General features: G+C 38.8%; 1 protein-coding gene and 1 long non-coding RNA gene across 2 annotated transcripts; one reads left to right on the top strand and one right to left on the bottom strand.

Moving 5' to 3' along the window:
• Window positions 1-1,769: 1,769 nt before the first annotated feature.
• LOC142170678 (uncharacterized) lies at window positions 1,770-14,034 on the bottom strand. Its single transcript, XR_012700027.1, has 3 exons — window positions 13,903-14,034; window positions 2,973-3,207; window positions 1,770-2,862 (listed from the first exon to the last, which is right to left on the bottom strand). It is a non-coding gene; the product is annotated as an uncharacterized LOC142170678 (long non-coding RNA).
• Window positions 13,482-16,738, top strand: LOC107767978 (uncharacterized). Its single transcript, XM_016587080.2, has 4 exons — window positions 13,482-13,693; window positions 13,819-14,114; window positions 14,698-15,449; window positions 15,839-16,738. Exons 2-4 carry the CDS (start codon window positions 13,827-13,829, stop codon window positions 16,353-16,355), a joined length of 1,557 nt encoding a protein of 518 aa, XP_016442566.1. The 5' UTR covers window positions 13,482-13,693; window positions 13,819-13,826; the 3' UTR covers window positions 16,356-16,738.
• Window positions 16,739-17,193: the final 455 nt, after the last annotated feature.

Genomic DNA, 17,193 nt, shown 5'->3' with positions numbered 1-17,193 from the left:
TGGCATAGGTTAATTTGGTTAAACCCCTTCCTTCTACTTAGTTACTTATAACATAATATTTGCCATTTTTCAAGATTATTTAATACTACTTCATACGAAAAAGCTCATTACACTTGCATTTTTAGTCATCTGACTATTCTTTATGTCTTTTCCAGAGAGTGGGCCCGGTGTGTAGCAAGTAGAGTAGGATAGGGATTGGCGGCCCACTACTCCACAGGGGCCGTACCACCGCACGATTCCCGCAATTGATTACGATAACGACCTTCGACTCTGAACTGGACTGGGCTTTGATCAGGCCCAAAATTAGAGTTGGAGATGTATCATTTTCATTATCTTACCCATCATAACCATTTTGACAGAATTGCCAAGTTTTAAGAAAATCTTGTCCGTCTCATATTTTAATATTCAAATTTCTGTTTTTTGGTTAAGCTTTTACCCGTATTATTACTACTAGCTCCTAAGTCAAGTTAAATTTCTAGAGATTTTGGAAACTAACACACCTCTCAATGTTACTGATTGGACATACATTCATTCTTATGATCTTATCCAACGTTCTAGAAAGAAGAATTTGATAAAAGTCATATCTATGCAATTCACATTAAAGCCCAAAAACAAGTGTCAGTTTGAAGGGGTCCAAATCCACACTAGCCCAAGAATAGTGGACTACGTGGTTTGTCCACTTAGATGTTTGGGCCGAAACTTTGAGGCCCACATGGGAACAGCATCTTCAAAGGGATATTCTAAGGGATCCAAAACAAGAAAGGGAACGCGGTTACCCTATAGGCTCCACCCTCCACAAGAACAATTAAGTGTGGCGAACAAGTTGAAGAAACTCTCTCATCATTTGACGAATTCCACTGCTCTTTCACCAAACCTGAATTGATTTTTTTGTTTTCTATTCGGTATTTATATTGGGACCTGACTAAATTTGAATTCGTGTCGGTTAGTGTTCCCTAACAAAGACGATTTCATACTCAAAGCTCGAACCCGAAACTTCTGGTTAATGATGAATGAATATTTACCACTTTACAGATTCATTTAAAGCAAAAGTGGATTATGGCATCATTGGTCTATCAATTATTAGTAAATATAATTTTGTTCCTTGTGATATATGACTTTGTATATGTAACTTTAATAATTAAATGTGTATTTTTCATCTTTTTATGTAGAAATATATCATATTCAGATGTTATATTACCGTCAACATATGAAGAAAATATACAAATTTAACATAATATATGGAGAATTAAGTAGGTAAACAGGTTAATAATTCTAGTAAATTTGTGAATATTCACAAGGGATTTTCATGTAGAAATTATCTAATTAAAGAAACATTTTATATATGATATTCTTGTAGACAATAAATTGCGTCAAGAAAATAATCGAGACCGAAAAATATCGCAACAATCGTACTATTCGATTTCAAATAATTGAATATACTATCTCGATGAATCCTCTGATTCTTCTTTCCAATAGAAAATAAATTCAAGAGTCTTTGAGCTTGATCTTGAATCTATATTGTTGCAACAAACGGTGATCTTGAATTCAACTAACACGAACATTGATTTGAACTTGTACTCCTTGAACCTTGATTTGTTCTTCGTTCTTAAGCTTGAACTTGATTTCTTGAACTTGAATTTGATTGCTTGAAGCTTGAAATTTGTAGAGAAATTTGCGACGTTTGATCCACGAGCTCTCTCTTGCTTCTTGTTATAACTTATGGTTTCCTTTCTAGGTTATGAAGACCCCTATTTAAAATTGTGGGAGGGAAGAGTTATGATAAGAACAAACTCTTTCCGACCAATCAAATTAAAGTGTGACAAGGCCATATTTGATTGGCCAGAACACGTCATTTGCACATGTGGCGGTTTATTTATTGACCTTTTAATGTGACTTGGCATGCCTTGTCATTTTGACACGTGGTATGATTGTTAATATTAGTGATGATTTATGTTCTAAAGAAATCATAAATGGTGAAAGACAGAGGAAGAAGATGGAGAAGATGGCGTTACAACCTAATGATTCTAAGGTTTTGTTTGGGTGTTAGACAGGAGGGAGTATATGTTCCTCTTTAAGTCTTCTAGAGAATACAGATGGAGGTTTTTATGCCTTTGGATCACATTCACATGTAAATAATCTGGACTGTCCATTTGTAAAGGATAAAGATTACACATTGGATTCTTTGGGCACATGACCAAGCTGAGTCACTGTATAAGAGTTATTTTCTGTTATTTTATAGTCCAGTAAATTGTAGACACATGTATAGATATTTACATTATTCATTTATTTTCTTTCAGAGAAATAGTTGTATAAATACAAACAAATAGAAATGAGAAAGTACACAGAAAATTTTCCTATTCATTCATCCATTTTCTACATGGTATCAGTCGCCACTTAGATTCTAGACTTCTGCTTTCTTTCTTTTTCACCTCTATTTCTTTTCTCCCTTCAATCCAAATGGTTTCTTCATCTGATGCTCCTTCTAAGGATGATGGTTCCAGATCCTCTCCTACTATTGATGCTAGCCATCCTTATTTTCTTTACCCATCAGATTCACCCGGTATGACTCTCGTCACTTCTGTCTTCGATGGTTGGGGCTATGGAGGTTGGAGAAGGTCTCTTCTCATTGCCCTTTCAACTAAATATAAGTTGGGCTTCATTGATGGGAGTTGTTCTGCTCCTGCCTTTGATTCTACCTCTTTCAGCTTGTGGACTCGGTGTAATGATATGATAACCTCTTGGTTACTCAACTCTCTTTCAAAGGAAATTGTTGCTAGTGCTCTTTACTCCAAATCTGCTCAAGCTCTTTGGACAGATCTTGAGGATAGGTTTGGCCAATCCAATGGGGCTAAACTCTATCACCTACAAAAGGAAATAAGTGACTTAATGCAAGGATCAAGTGATATTGCTGGCTATTTTACCAAATTGAAGCTATTATGGGATGAACTTGATGCTATTTACACTACTGTTACCTGTTCTTGTGCCTGCACCTGTAGTGGCAAGGTGAAATTGGTTAAGTCTCTTCAAAATGAAAGGTTGATTTAATTTCTCATGGGCTTGAATGATACATATTCTCCTGTTAGGAGCAACATCCTGATGATGTCCCCTCTCCCCAGCATCAACATAGCCTATTCTTTGTTGGTTCAAGATGAGAAGCAGAGGGAAGTATATGTGAATCCCCAGTTTCCTGGTGACTTTTCTTCTTTCCTAGCCACACATCAAAATATTTCAGGTCAGAAATCTCAATCATCAGATTTTAAAGGGAGGAAGAATAACTTAATTTGTTCTCATTGCAAGAAACCAGGCCATTCAGTTGACAAATGCTATCGAATAATTGGTTTCCCTTCTGATTTTAAGTTCACCAAAACTCCTAAGCTTCATGGATCTGTCAAGAGCAATGCTGTTTTGAGTTTTCATGCACAGCCTACAGGAAACACTGGAGGAAATCCTATTACACAAGACCAATTTTCTCAGTTAATTCACCTGCTTAACAATGCACAGCTTGGTCATACAGGAAGCCCAACCACAAAAGTTAATGCTAATGTAGTTCAATGTGTTGGTAACATCTTCAACAATCCTTCTATTTATCTCACATATGCCAATACTCATTCTTGGATTATTGATTCAGGGGCTTCTGAACATATGTCTTATGATACTAAGTTCTTTGCCACTCTTTCTCCTCTACCTACTCCATTGTTCATTAACTTACCTAATTCCTTTAGAGTTAGGGTAACTCAGTGGGACAATTACTCTTTTCCCTAATCTTGTTTTACATAATGTCTTATTTGTCCCTTCTTTCAGGATCAATCTCATTTCTGTCAACAAGTTTTGCACTCAGTTCCATTGTCTTCTAATGTTTTCTTCCACTAATTGTCTATTGCATGACTGATAACTAGGGATTTTGATACCTTTTATACTCCTTGCTTATGTTTTGATTAGGAATTTGTACAAAATAGTTTCAAAAGGCTCAGAAGTTGTGCTTGATTGCAGGTTTGATCAACAAAGTGACAAGATGTCAAAGATCAGCTCAAAAGGAGTGAAACTTGCACAAGTACCAAAGACAAGACAAGCTCAAGCAAAACATGCCCAGTACGACCGCACACTATTTTGTGCGGTCTGCACTGGGTGACTCCTACAACCTGTCTGCAATTTTTCTTTTCTGATTCTGCAACTCTGTTCTTAACTGCTGCAATTGATACTAACAAGTTCATTTGGATTGTGTTTGCAGACAATGGTGAAACAACAAGGTAAAGGATCTAAACAACCGGGCAGAGGAGGATCCTCCCGGGGAGGGAAACAGAAAATGATTAAACTCACTCCCCAAGCTAGGCAAAACATCAAAAATATGAGGAAGATGATTAAAGCAACTGATAGAGCCATTGACATGTCGGGAAGTGAGTACGATCCCTCCCGTTAGATTTCTTCAGACTCCGTGCCAGAATACATCCCTGACTGGCCGGAGAGGAACAGACTAAGAGACACACCTCCAGCATCCCCCACTGCCCAAGCATCAGTGAATGTATCTTCTGGGTTGTCTGAGGGCTCAGTAGCAGGTAGTGGGGATGAATACTCCACCTCTCCCACAACTTCATTATCTGGAGGGGTGCAGTAGGTGATGAAAGGGAAGTAGGGGGAGAAGAAGAAGTAGGAGAAGGAGGTGAACCATAAGTGGGGTGTATTGCTAGAACTAGGAAGCTGGAAGTGTGGCGGGACCGATTTGTTAGTGAGGTAGCATATCATATATTCCGGGAATGGTGGTCGGTGAGGAAGTTAATCCCGGAGAGGAGTTTTGTAGATAGAGACTTGCTACCTCACAGCCCAAATGTGAGGAGGCAGTTTAGGGTGAGAGTAGGCTGGGAACATTTTTTGGATGAATGTGTGGATGCCAACGAACACTTAGTCAAGGAATTCTACACCAACGTTGCCCACATCAAAAAGGGCTCCAAGGTGACCAAGGTTCGAAACCTGAAAGTGTTGTTTGATAGGAAGACAATAAACGATTACCTTGGCTTCAATGAGGAGGATGAGACCCTATACATGGCAAAGATGGAAATGGGCAAGGAGGTCCGTCCCTGGCTAGCACAATACCTGGAAATTTCGGTACCACCCCTGACTGGTTGACTGCGGGCGTCAAGATTCTGAGACACAGTCTGAATTTCAAGGCACGGAGGTGGGAGACATTTGTATGTAGCAGGTTGGACCCTACGACACATGACAACTCCCTACCTCTTCACCGGGCAATTTTGGTGGCGTCAATCATGGCGGGGTACCCAATAAATGTGGGAAATATGATGTCAAGAATTATTATAATTGTGGGTGCTGAGCATGACAGAAACTACCCGTTCCCCAGTTTTCTCACTATGTACTTCCGAGATCTGAAAGTGGAAAAGAGGCCCTTCGACATCAAAGTCAAAGCGAAGGCCCCTTTTTCCTGGTACATCATGCAGGGGGATGATAAACCCAAGAGCAAAAATTTCAAGGGTACAATTACTGCTCCATTTGGCCAGTATGAAGAGCCAGTTGTGGTAATGACTCCTGCTGAGCCTGCCTCTACTTCCACTGCTATCCCTCCTGGTCCATCCACCTCAGCGGACCTGGAGATTCCATCCTCCCGTGCATATCCTATTACTGCCCATCGACTGAGCCAGACTCTTCTTAGTATCAACAATTAGATGTAGATTGCGTCATCCAAGTTGTCCACCCTCACTACCACGGTAGAGGCTCAGTCGACACCTCCACCCCCACAAGTTCCCCAATCTATAGAGGATGCTCTCAAGGAGATTTTAGATAACTAGAAGAAAATCCTCGACACTCAGACGGTGCTCATAAAGGCAGTTGCTTCACACAGCCAGTCTCTCAAGGAGCTTGCTAGGGAGCACAAGAAGTTGAGGAAGACGCGAGCTTCTAAAAGGTCCGTGAAGGTGCTGAGGGTTGATGTTGACCGGTTGAAGGCATACCAGCTGCCTTTGGACTTATTGCTCGATGATCCTATACCAGCAGCTCTCCCAGCCAGAGCACTCATAGAGGCCTCCAAAGAGAAAGAGGATGATTTCCAGAGCGGACGATGCAGTCATCCAGTTGGCAGACCCACCGGAGGCCTCCTCTAGTCAGCCACATGATGCACCTGAGGAGGTCCAGACCCAGGTCCCAGCAGCACAGCAGCAGGCCACAGGGAACCAGTTTGAGGTTCCCGAGCATAGTGAGGACCCAGGGGCCACTCAGGAGCCCATGCAGGCAGACGGGCCATAGAGAGTTTCTATATCCTTTTTCCCTTTCTCTTTTTGGTGCTTTATTTAGTTTAGTTGGCATTGGGGACAATGCAACTTTTATTTGAAGGGGTAGGCCCTATTTTTGATGGATTCATTCGGATGATTGTATATATTTGATACTTTTTATGCTTTCTTTATTTTTCATCTTTGGGTTGTATATAATTTTAACATGTCGTTATATTTCTCGCATTTTTATTTTACTTTGGGTCTGTATATAAAGTTATGCTACATTGTACATTCATCCCATCTATTGTATATTCAAATCCCCTCTTGTATATATTCATTCTACTTTTCGCAAATTTTTCATTCTTAGCTTCTTGTGATTCGTAGCTTCTTGTCCTTAAAGTTTACAATAAGCCTTTGGTTTTCTTAATGCTACAGTTCTTTCCAAAGGTGGAGTTTGTATAAACTGGGTGGCTCTTCCCAATGATGGATGGCGTGACAACTTTCTTAAGGGTCTGAGTCCGTTTTTTTTTTGTTTTTAGTAGTTTTGGTAGTTAAGGGTGCCTCAAGCAAAGCTTCACTTGGGCCTAGCACATTTGCCTTTGTTCTTATGGTCAAAAATAAATTGTTGTGTTTAGGATGGTGAAAGTCGTGGCCTTGAGACTCTTGTATTGACCGATAATTATCAAGTGATTTTCGGGACCATTGTGTGCTCAAATCTTATCTAAGGTTGTTGTGGGCCCTCGACTCTATGTCTTTAGCGATCCTATAGCTCGTGTGGTGAGTAATTGCATTGAAAGTCCAAGTTCCGAGCCATTGGTCTAGAACTTGCCCTGAATATTTGTTGAGGCGAAATCCTAAGTGAATTTTGACTTGAGACATGATTATAGACTCTCCTTGGTCCAAATGATAGCTTGAACACTTCCATAACCTACCAATGATAAGATCCCTAGTCAACCCTTTTGAGCCTTAGACCTTTTTCCTTCAAAACCCATAATACAAGCCTATACCCGTTTTAAAAGATACTCTCTCTTGACACTCAATCTTTCCTTAGCACATGGCAAAAGTATAAGTTTGGGGGGAGAGACGAGGATTGAAACAAAGTGGTAAAAAGGCACAAAAATAAAGAAAAGAAAAGGTAATGAAAAAAAAGAAAAGCAAAAAGACAAAAAGAATGTTCAATATGAAAGAGAATAAAAAGGGATTCAAGAAAAGCAAAGAATGAAAGGTGTGAGAAGTTGAAAAAAGGAGAAAAAGTTTGAAATGTATAAGAAAGAGTGACAGTATGTCTCTCTAATCCCTTAGAAAGAAGTAAAATGACTCAAAGAGTCAAGTGAATATGTGTCAAATGAAGCAAAAGAAGTGTTTAAGGGAAGATGGAACCTACTTAGACCAAACATTTCTTACCCTGAACCAAAAGCCTTCACCATGACTCCACAAAAGCCCTATATGATCTTGAGTTGAATGAAACTTACATTCGTGGTGACTTACATAAGGGGCAAGCATATGGTACTTAGAACCGAACTTGTGACTCTTTTTCTTGAGAGAGATGAGTGAATTCATTGACCTCGTTTTAAGTGCCACTATTCTAAAGGTGAGGTTTGCTTAGGGAAAGTTAAGGATGTGTGAGTTTGGGTTCCACAAAGACCAAAGTAATAGAAAGAGTTCTTTGATGTGTTGAGTCAACTCTTGATGCTCTTATGTCGCACTCAATCCATGGTGTTTAAAAGAGTAAAAGTTGTTAATGATTTATTTGTATTGAGGGCAATTGTTAGTCCCAATTGATGCTAGATGAGGTCACTTTAGTACATCTAAAATTTTTCTTGGATGTTCTCTTAAGGAGTGAGTCTTATTTTGTTTGCTTGAGGACAATCAAAGGCTTAAGTTTGGGGGAGTTGATAACTAGGGATTTTGATACCTTTTATACTCCTTCTTGCTTATGTTTTGATTAGGAATTTGTACAAAATAGTCCCAAAAGGCTCACAAGTTGTGCTTGATTGCAAGTTTGATCAACAAAGTGACAAGATGTCAAAGATCAGCTCAAAAGGAGTGAAACTTGCACAAGTGCCAAAGACAAGACAAGCTCAAGCAAAACAGGCCCAGTGCGGCCGCACACCATTCTGTACGGTCCACACTAGGAGATTCAGAGAGGCTGATTTTCAGGCAAAGAGGTAATACGACCGCACTAGGTTTTATGCGGTCCGCACTGGAGTTAATGCGGCCGCATTCAATTTAGTGCGGTCCACAGACCCAAGGATCAGAGAGATGCCAGATGTGAAGTTCCAAGCCAATGCGGTCCACAGTCCATTCTGTACGGACCACACTAGAAGCCTCCGCGGCCACAGTCCATTCTATGCGGTACGCATTGCCCGAGTTCAGAGAGCTGTATTTTCAAGATCAAAGCCCTAGTACGGCCACACTCCATTTTATGCGGTCCACACTAAGCCCGTAGGGGTATTTTTGTTCAGATATTTCAGCTTAGTATAAATAGCTTCTTTTTCTATTTTTAGGGTAGCAAATAGTTTTGTAACGTAGCTGCGGTCATGGGTTCGACTTTCTTAGCCATTTTGGGCAATTTTATCTATTTTTCATCATTGAATCTTGTTATTTACCTTAGTGATTAATTAATATGAGTTTTTCTTCATCTATTTCTTGCTTTTCTTCTTTAATTATGAGTAGCTAGACCCATAAGCTAGGGTTGTGGCTCAACCCTAGTGTGGGTAATTGATGGGTCTTGTATTTTAGGGCTAGATTGACTATGGGTGTTTGATATTTGGGCCAATTTCATGGTTAATTGCTGAATTAGTGGTTGCAAACACTAGTTTGTGTTTAGTTGACTAGGGCTCTTCTTGAGAAAGAGAGCCTAAGTCTCCGAAATTGGTCCAACAAGGAATTGGAGTGTACTCAAGAGATTGATAGCCCCAATTAAAGGTTTAAACCTCGAGAGAGTAATACCCAACTTGAACCCTAGTTGCTTGTGCAAATTTGTATACTCAATTGGTCTTGAGAAAGTCAATTCGGGCAAAATTACTTGAACCACCGAGAGGTGTAGAGAGGGTAATATCGTGCAACAGTTATATCATACTCCCCAATTATGTCAATCGTGTCTTAAATTCAATTACCCGTCAATTAACCACCTAGATGAAAGTCATTATCCTAGTGTCTTTTAAACCATTTGAACAACCCTTTTTAGATTAACTCTTAGCTTAATCTAGTTGCATTTACCATTTGTAGTTGATAAGAGTAGAAGTAAAATGAAAACCCCAAAAATGATTAGAAGTGTAATTTGGAACACTTACGCAACTCTACACTAGATAGATACTCGATTCTAAATTCTAGCTCTCTGTGAAAATCGATCCCGACCCTAAATCGGGTAAAAACTACTCCGACCCTTTCTCGCTACTCAATAGTAGTGCGGAGTAGGACGCGATCAAGGACCCTTTAGTGAAGACCCTTCTGGTTCTTGGTGAATCAAGGAATGGCATCTATCTTCTTCATTCAGCCCTTTCTAAGTTTCAGAGTTTTTTCAAGCACAATCTAGTTTCTAAGTCTAGTTTTTTAGCTTCTCCTTGTATTTCAGTTTCCTCTTTTGTTTTTGAATCCGTTACTGTTCCTGTAAACAACACTTTTGATGTAAAATTATGGCACATTCGACTTGGACATATGCCTATTTCTGCAATGAAGAGAATCAATTTTATTTTATCTTCTACTCTTGATTGTCCCTGTGATGTTTGCCCTTTAGCAAGACAGTCTAGATTTCTTTTCCATTCGAGTTATATCAAAAGTACTACTATCTTTGAGTTATTCATTTGGATACATGGGGACCCTACAAGTCACCTACTTATGTTAGTTTCAAGTATTTTTTTACCATTGTTGATGACTTTAGCAGAGGTACTTGGACTTATCTCATGAGCACTAAAAGCAATGCCTGCTCTTTGATCAAACATTTTTTTAGCTATGGTTAAGAGTCAATTTAATACTAAGGTTAACAAGATTAGATCTGACAATGCTCTTGAATTGGGAGGGGGTTCTAGCATTTCAGAATTCTTTGCTTTTCAGGGTATTTTACATCAAACCTCTTGCACTGCTACCCCTCAATAAAATGGAGTTGTTGAGAGGAAGCACAGACATCTTTTAGAGACTTCTAGAGCTTTATTGCATCAATCTAAGTTGCCTATCTCTTATTGGGGTGAATGTCTACTCACTGCTACTTTTTTGATCAATAGGTTCCCTTCCTCTGTTCTTAAAGGTCAAACTCCATATCAAATTCTTTTTGGAAAGCCTCCATCCTATGATTATCTTAGGTGCTTTGGGTGTTTGTGTTATGCTTCTACTCTTACACATAACATGTCAAAATTTTTCCCTAGAGCTATACCTTGTGTTTTTTTGGGATATACCCATGGAAAAAAGGGATATAAGCTCCTGGATCTTAACACCAAAAGAGTTTTTGTTTCCAGGGACGTTCAGTTTCATGAGTCTGAATTTCCTTTTTCATCTATCACCTCTGATTTACCTCTATTTACTTCCCCTTCTCCTTCATCCTCACCTATTGAGTCTACTCTTCCTAGTCCCAATCCTTCTTCCAGTTCTCCTCCTTCTTCATCTTCCTTATCTCCTTCTTCCTCTTCTTACCCTATTTCATCTCCAAGTCCATCTCATGTTCCTATTTTAAGAAGATCACAGAGGGATCATATTACCCCTACTTATCTCTCTAATTACATTTGTGGTTCAGTAGTTCTAACTGATTTAACTTCTTCCTATTTTTCCCATCCCATCCCTCGCCCTGTTTATTCTTTCACTTCTCTTTCTTTGACTAATCAGCATATGCTTAATTCTATTTTCAACACTATTAAACTTACTAGCTTCTCTCAGGCTGTCCAACATTCTGGTTGGCAGCAAGCTATGACTTCTGAGATCAAAGCTCTTGAGAATATTCAAACGTGGAAAGTGGTTGAATTACCTGTTGGCAAGAAGGCTTTGCCTTGCAAATGGGTTTACAAAGTTAAACACAAATCTTATGGAAGCATCGAAAGACTAAAAGCTATATTGGTGATTAGAGGTGACAACGTGAAGGGATTGATTTTAATGAAACATACTCTCTCGTGGTTAAAATGACTACTATTTGATGCATTCTTGCTGTTGCAATCAAGAAAGGCGGGTCATTGTCACAATTAGATGTGAACAATGCCTTTTTACATGGGATTTTACAAGAAGAAGTATATATGAAATTTCCTGCCGGTATACCTGCTCCTAGTCCTAACCATGTCTAGCGTCTTAAGAAATCACTTTATGGTTTGCGACAAGCGTCGCGACAGTGGTATGCTCGACTTACAGTTGCTTTTAATTTTGAAGGGTTTTCTTCTTCTTTGAATGATTATTTCCTATTTTTCAAACAATCAGGTGATTCTATATCTATTGTGACAGTGTATGTTGATGACATACTATTTACTGGCAACAATCCTACAAAGCTTTCTCAACTTAAGCAATTCTTAAATGATGAATTTCATATTAAGGATCTTGGAGACTTACATTATTTTCTTGGTTTGGAGGTTCTTCGAGAATCACATGGCCTAATTGTTTCTCAACGCAAATTCACCCTTGATCTCATCTCTGATTACAACTGTGGTCATTTACCCTCTCTCAATTCCTGCAAGCTCCTCGACTTCCACACTTCACAGCAGCCCTTCGAGTGATTCGATATCTTTGCAAAGATCCTGGTCAAGGGCTTTTTATGACTGTTGATCCATCTTTTTCTCTCCTTTCCTTTTGCGATGTTGATTGGGCGTCTTGTGTTGATTCTTGGAGGTCTATAAGTGGTTATTTTATCAGCCTTGGAGGCTCACCCGTTTCTTGAAAATCCAAAAAGCAAGTTTATGTTTCTCTATCTTCAGCAGAGGTTGAATATCGTTCAATGAGGCGTCTTGTTGCTGAGTTAACATGGTTGGATCGTCTCCTCAATGATCTTTCAGCTCCTCCGACTCTCCCTATCCTGGTTCATTCCGATAGTCAGGCAGCACTCCATATCGCTCAGAATCCGGTGTTTCACGAACGAACAAAACATGTGGAGCTCGATTGCCATTTCGTCTGGCAACAATTCCTCTCTGGCTTGATTTCTTTGAATTTTGTTCCACCATCTCCTCAAATCGCATATATCTTTACAAAGCCCTTATCTGGGCCTTCACATAATTTCATCCTTGGCAAGTTGGGGCTTTCTTCGCTCCCCTCCAACTTGAGGGGAGGTGTTAATATTAGTGATGATTTATGTTCTAGAGAAATCATAAATGGTGAAAGACAGAGGAAGAAGATGGTGTTACAACCTAATGATTCTAAGGTTTTGTTTGGGTCTCAGACAGGAGGGAGTATATGTTCCTCTTTAAGTCTTCTAGAGAATACAGATGGAGGTTTTTATGCCTTTAGATCACATTCACATGTAAATAATCTGGACCGTCCATTTGTAAAGGATAAAGATTATACATTGGATTCTTTGGGCACATGACCAAGCTGAGTCACTGTATAAGAGTTATTTTTTGTTATTTTATGGTCCAGTAAATTGTAGACACATGTATAGTTATTTACATTATTCATTTATTTTCTTTTAGAGAAATAGTTGTATAAATACAAACAAAGAGAAATGAGAAAGTACACAGAAAATTTTCCAATTCATTCGTCCATTTTCTACAATGATCCTATTGGTCATTCAGTTTGACTTGGCGTGCCATGTCATTTGACACGTGGCATCAAACTGGGCCTCTAAGAAGATGACATCTTGGGCCTAATGAAGTAGGCTCATCACTTGTAGCTCAATTAAATGGGTTAGCCCATCATATTTGGATTTATTTATTTACTCCATATATATATTGAACTAATATAATTAATCTAATTATATTGGCCCGTAATATTTATTTGGACAAATATATTTAATATATAGTCCAAATTATTTTATTGAATTTAATTCCAATAAAATTTATATGTCTACAACTCTTATCGATATATTATTAATACATGTATCCTTATTTTAAATTTTATCGCGTATATAATCATACATAAGTTTCTTTTTATAGCGAAATATTAGTAACTAAATTATATACTTATTAATCATGCATGGTTTTATACCGATAATTAAACGACATATAGGTCATACAAAAATTAAAATTCTCTTATATTTCAATCCAAATAACCCTTAGAGATGGAGGCACCTTCAAAGTTCGATACCCTTTTTATTTTTTAATTATAAAAAAAGTTGGTCACTTTTAAAAGAAAATTTTGTGGAAATAAAGTTAGCCAATGGACATAATAGACATGTCAAGTTTACCATTTTTGTTGAAAACTATATCAAGGAGTATAAAATTCAGCAATCTATCCCAGATTTCATAAGACATGTTCTGGAAGCTTGGAAATCAACAAACATATTTAAGACTAAGGAAATTGACCGGAAAATGGTGAGTGAAATTTGTTACGGGGCATCTTCGTCAGGGGCAACGGTGAGTCATCAGTTTGTTCATCACCACTTGTCAGCTACATACTGTTTAATCCAAATCCCCATTTTCCCCTCAATTGTACAGTTAAAAGGTTTTATCAAAATCTTGACACAATTTTCTTTGCACAGAGAGAAAAATGAAGGCAGAAACACTAACACTGGTGCTGGTGAACTTAGCGGGAATAATGGAAAGGGCGGATGAATCATTGTTACCTGGTGTTTATAAGGAAGTTGGTGAAGCACTCCATGCTGATCCAACGAGGTTGGGCTCGCTCACGCTTTTCCGATCCATGGTTCAGTCCCTGTGTTATCCTCTTGCTGCTTACTTAGCTGCTCGCCATAACCGGGCCCATGTCATCGCCTATGGTGCTTTTCTTTGGGCTGCCGCCACTTTCCTCGTCGCTTTCTCCTCTACCTTCTCTCAGGTCCGTCTGTTACATAGATACAATTCTCATTTTTGATTTTTTGAATTCATTTGATCCAAATTTACTCCCCTATTAGACTAAATATCTTATTTTTACCCTTTGTTTTACTTTGGGGTCATTCATACCCTTGTCTAGTATTTGGCTATTAGCACTTGTCATTAGCAAATTGTCTAGTATTTGCCTTTAATGGAGCTCCAGCACGATGGATTCCACGTGTCAAAATATTTTAGGTTCAAATTTTTACCCTCTACTTTTAAGTATGAGTTAAAATTATCCTCCGTCTTACTTTAGGTAAAGAGCTCCGTTAGGATCTGATGTTAAAATTAAGATATGTTGCAAAGCATAAGCGTACTTTTGACCCCCCCCTTCCTTTGATTCTATCGAAATAAGAGTGTGTTTCAATTCGAGTACCACTAGGTCTTTGGATTGTGTTTACATTTGCGTGTAGCATCTCCCCACCATCCCCAACTTGTAGTCCATTGATGTACACATGTGAATAGCATTATAGGAAAACGAACTGATAAATGTTAGAATTATGGATATGTCAACGGATTCCTAAAGTTATGCACCTTTGCTTGATAAGGTGGCAGTATCGAGAGCTTTAAATGGGATAGGCCTAGCCATAGTTGCACCTGCTATTCAATCTCTTGTAGCTGACTCGACTGATGATGACAAACGTGGGATGGCATTTGGATGGCTACAGCTTACTAGCAATATTGGTTCGATAATTGGTGGATTGTTCTCCTTAATGATAGCGCGTGTTACTTTTTTGGGAATTCCTGGTTGGAGGCTCGCATTTCATCTTGTTGGGATCGTCAGCGTTATCATTGGTATTTTGGTTCGCTTATTTGCTAATGATCCTCACTTTCCAGATGGCCGTCTAAAGGCTACTAATGAAGGTCATGGTAAATCCTTCATATCGGAAGTGCAAGGTCTCGTTCAAGAAGCAAAATCGGTCATAAAGATTCAATCTTTCCAGATTATTGTTGCTCAAGGTGTTACTGGTTCTTTTCCCTGGTCAGCTTTGTCCTTTGCTCCAATGTGGTTAGAGCTTACTGGACTTTCCCATGAGAAGACTGCTGTACTTATTGGCTTGTTTGTGATTGGAAGTTCCATAGGAGGACTCTTTGGAGGAAGGATGGGAGACATGTTATCCCGGCGTCTACCAAATTGTGGCAGGATAATCCTGGCACAAATAAGTTCAGCTTCAGCGATTCCCCTATCGGCGATCCTTCTGCTGGCTTTGCCTGATGATCCTTCCTCAGTATTCGCGCATGGTCTGGTCCTGTTTATTACAGGGTTCTTCATATCTTGGAATGCTCCAGCTACAAACAAGTAATGTTCTTCATATGAGACTTCTATTGTCCGTTTCTCTGTTTTTGGTGTTTTTTACTAGCAAGTAATATTGTTTTGATTGAATGGTGGAAGACGGGATTTTGGTCGATGAAGTAAATCAGACATTATCTAATCTGAATAAGGTCTAAAGGTAAAACACATTATTAATAGGAGTTAAATGATTGATCCATGAAGTTGTAGAGTAGTGTGTTATCATATTCCCAAACCTAAAAAGAAATATAGCCATTTTGTTGTAATTTGTAAGTAGACCCACAGCCATGAAAAGGGTGACGATTGAGTTCCTTCCTTAAGAAAGTTATATGTCAGCATTCATTGTGCTTTGTCAGTATTGAGTGTCGTGATTGCATATTATGCTGAAGTGCCAACAGTCCAATTTTTGCAGAGATAGTGCCTGATAAATCAAGAACAAGTATCTATGCTCTGGACCGATCATTTGAATCTGTACTATCGTCTTTTGCTCCACCTGTTGTTGGACTACTGGCTCAGAATGTTTACGGTTATAAACCAGTTCCTGAAGGTGTTGAAAATATTGCTACAGACAGAGGAAACGCCAAAGCTTTGGCACAAGCGTTGTTCACTTCCATAGGAACTCCAGTGGCACTATGCTGTGTGATTTACTCTTTTCTCTATTGCACGTATCCAAGGGATAAGGAGCGGGCTCAAATGGAAGCACTGATAGAATCAGAGATGCAAATCATGGGCTTGGATACGTCTCCTGCAACTCGACAATATTCACAAGTCGAGTCATCTGAAACCCAAGAGCATCTTGAAGACAGAATCATTGTTGAAATGGATTATGGGGAAGATGGACTTGATTTTGATGATGATGATGATGAGAAGACATTAGTCCACCACTACCCGACATTTCCTCAACTGGATCGATAGCAGTCATTATATCAAGAAAGACTTATTTTTACATGGATGATCACATGGCCACACATCCGATACGAATTTATATCAGTTGAACAATAGTTTATGGAGGTTTTCGGCCATCAACAGTTATAGAACAACTTAGATTTCCCTTTCATTCTTTCTAGCTTCATAATCTATGCCTTTTGGCTACATGTAACATATTTTAGATTATCTTCCTACTTGGTGATAATGTTCTTTTTCTTTTATCGTATCAGTATAGGTTCTTGAGAATGGACATCTCGAGGTTAGTTTGATATAGATCACCTCTCTCGGAAAACATACTGTATAGGGAGTTGTATTATCTCCTCTTGTACCTCTGTACATCTCCAAATCTGGAATGCTGCGCATTCTTTCATTGATAACGTGTTCTTCTCTAAATATTGTACGTCGAAGTTCAGTGCATCTTTTTCTTTTTTCCTAGTGCGTTAAGATGCCAAATAACAAGGATGTATCAAATTAGTTTTGCTAAGAAATGTTAGGACGCTGTGAAGGAAATAAATAGTAGCAACCAGTACATAACTAAAGCGTGCATGTTATCCCACCAGAAACAAGAAGAGGTATTCTTCACTCGTCATTTGCCAAAGTATATATTGCTCCGTTTCCTCAATTTGGATTGGTGTTGCCCAAATATGAGAACTCTCCTGATGCCATTTGCTTCACACACATACCATTTGTCTTAAATAGCTTTCGTAAGATCAACTCCAAAGAAAAGACTCTGTTCCCATGTCCAATGAAGTAGGTGAAAATTATAGAAAATCGAGGTTCAAATTCTGACATGCAAAAAAAAAAAATAGCATTAGATAATTTCTAC

The sequence above is a fragment of the Nicotiana tabacum genome, chromosome 16 (assembly GCF_000715075.1).
Source record: "Nicotiana tabacum cultivar K326 chromosome 16, ASM71507v2, whole genome shotgun sequence".
Lineage (NCBI taxonomy): Eukaryota > Viridiplantae > Streptophyta > Magnoliopsida > Solanales > Solanaceae > Nicotiana > Nicotiana tabacum.
The sequence above is the reverse complement of the archived record's forward strand: the minus strand, read 5'-3'. Positions and strand labels throughout refer to the sequence as shown.

Coding starts and splice junctions, on each gene's coding strand:
- LOC107767978 (XM_016587080.2), top strand. CDS start 13,827: ATGAAGGCAGAAACACTAACACTGGTGCTGGTGAACTTAGCGGGAATA. Junction 14,115..14,697: donor TCTCCTCTACCTTCTCTCAG/GTCCGTCTGTTA, acceptor TTGCTTGATAAG/GTGGCAGTATCGAGAGCTTT. Junction 15,450..15,838: donor AATGCTCCAGCTACAAACAA/GTAATGTTCTTC, acceptor AAGTGCCAACAG/TCCAATTTTTGCAGAGATAG.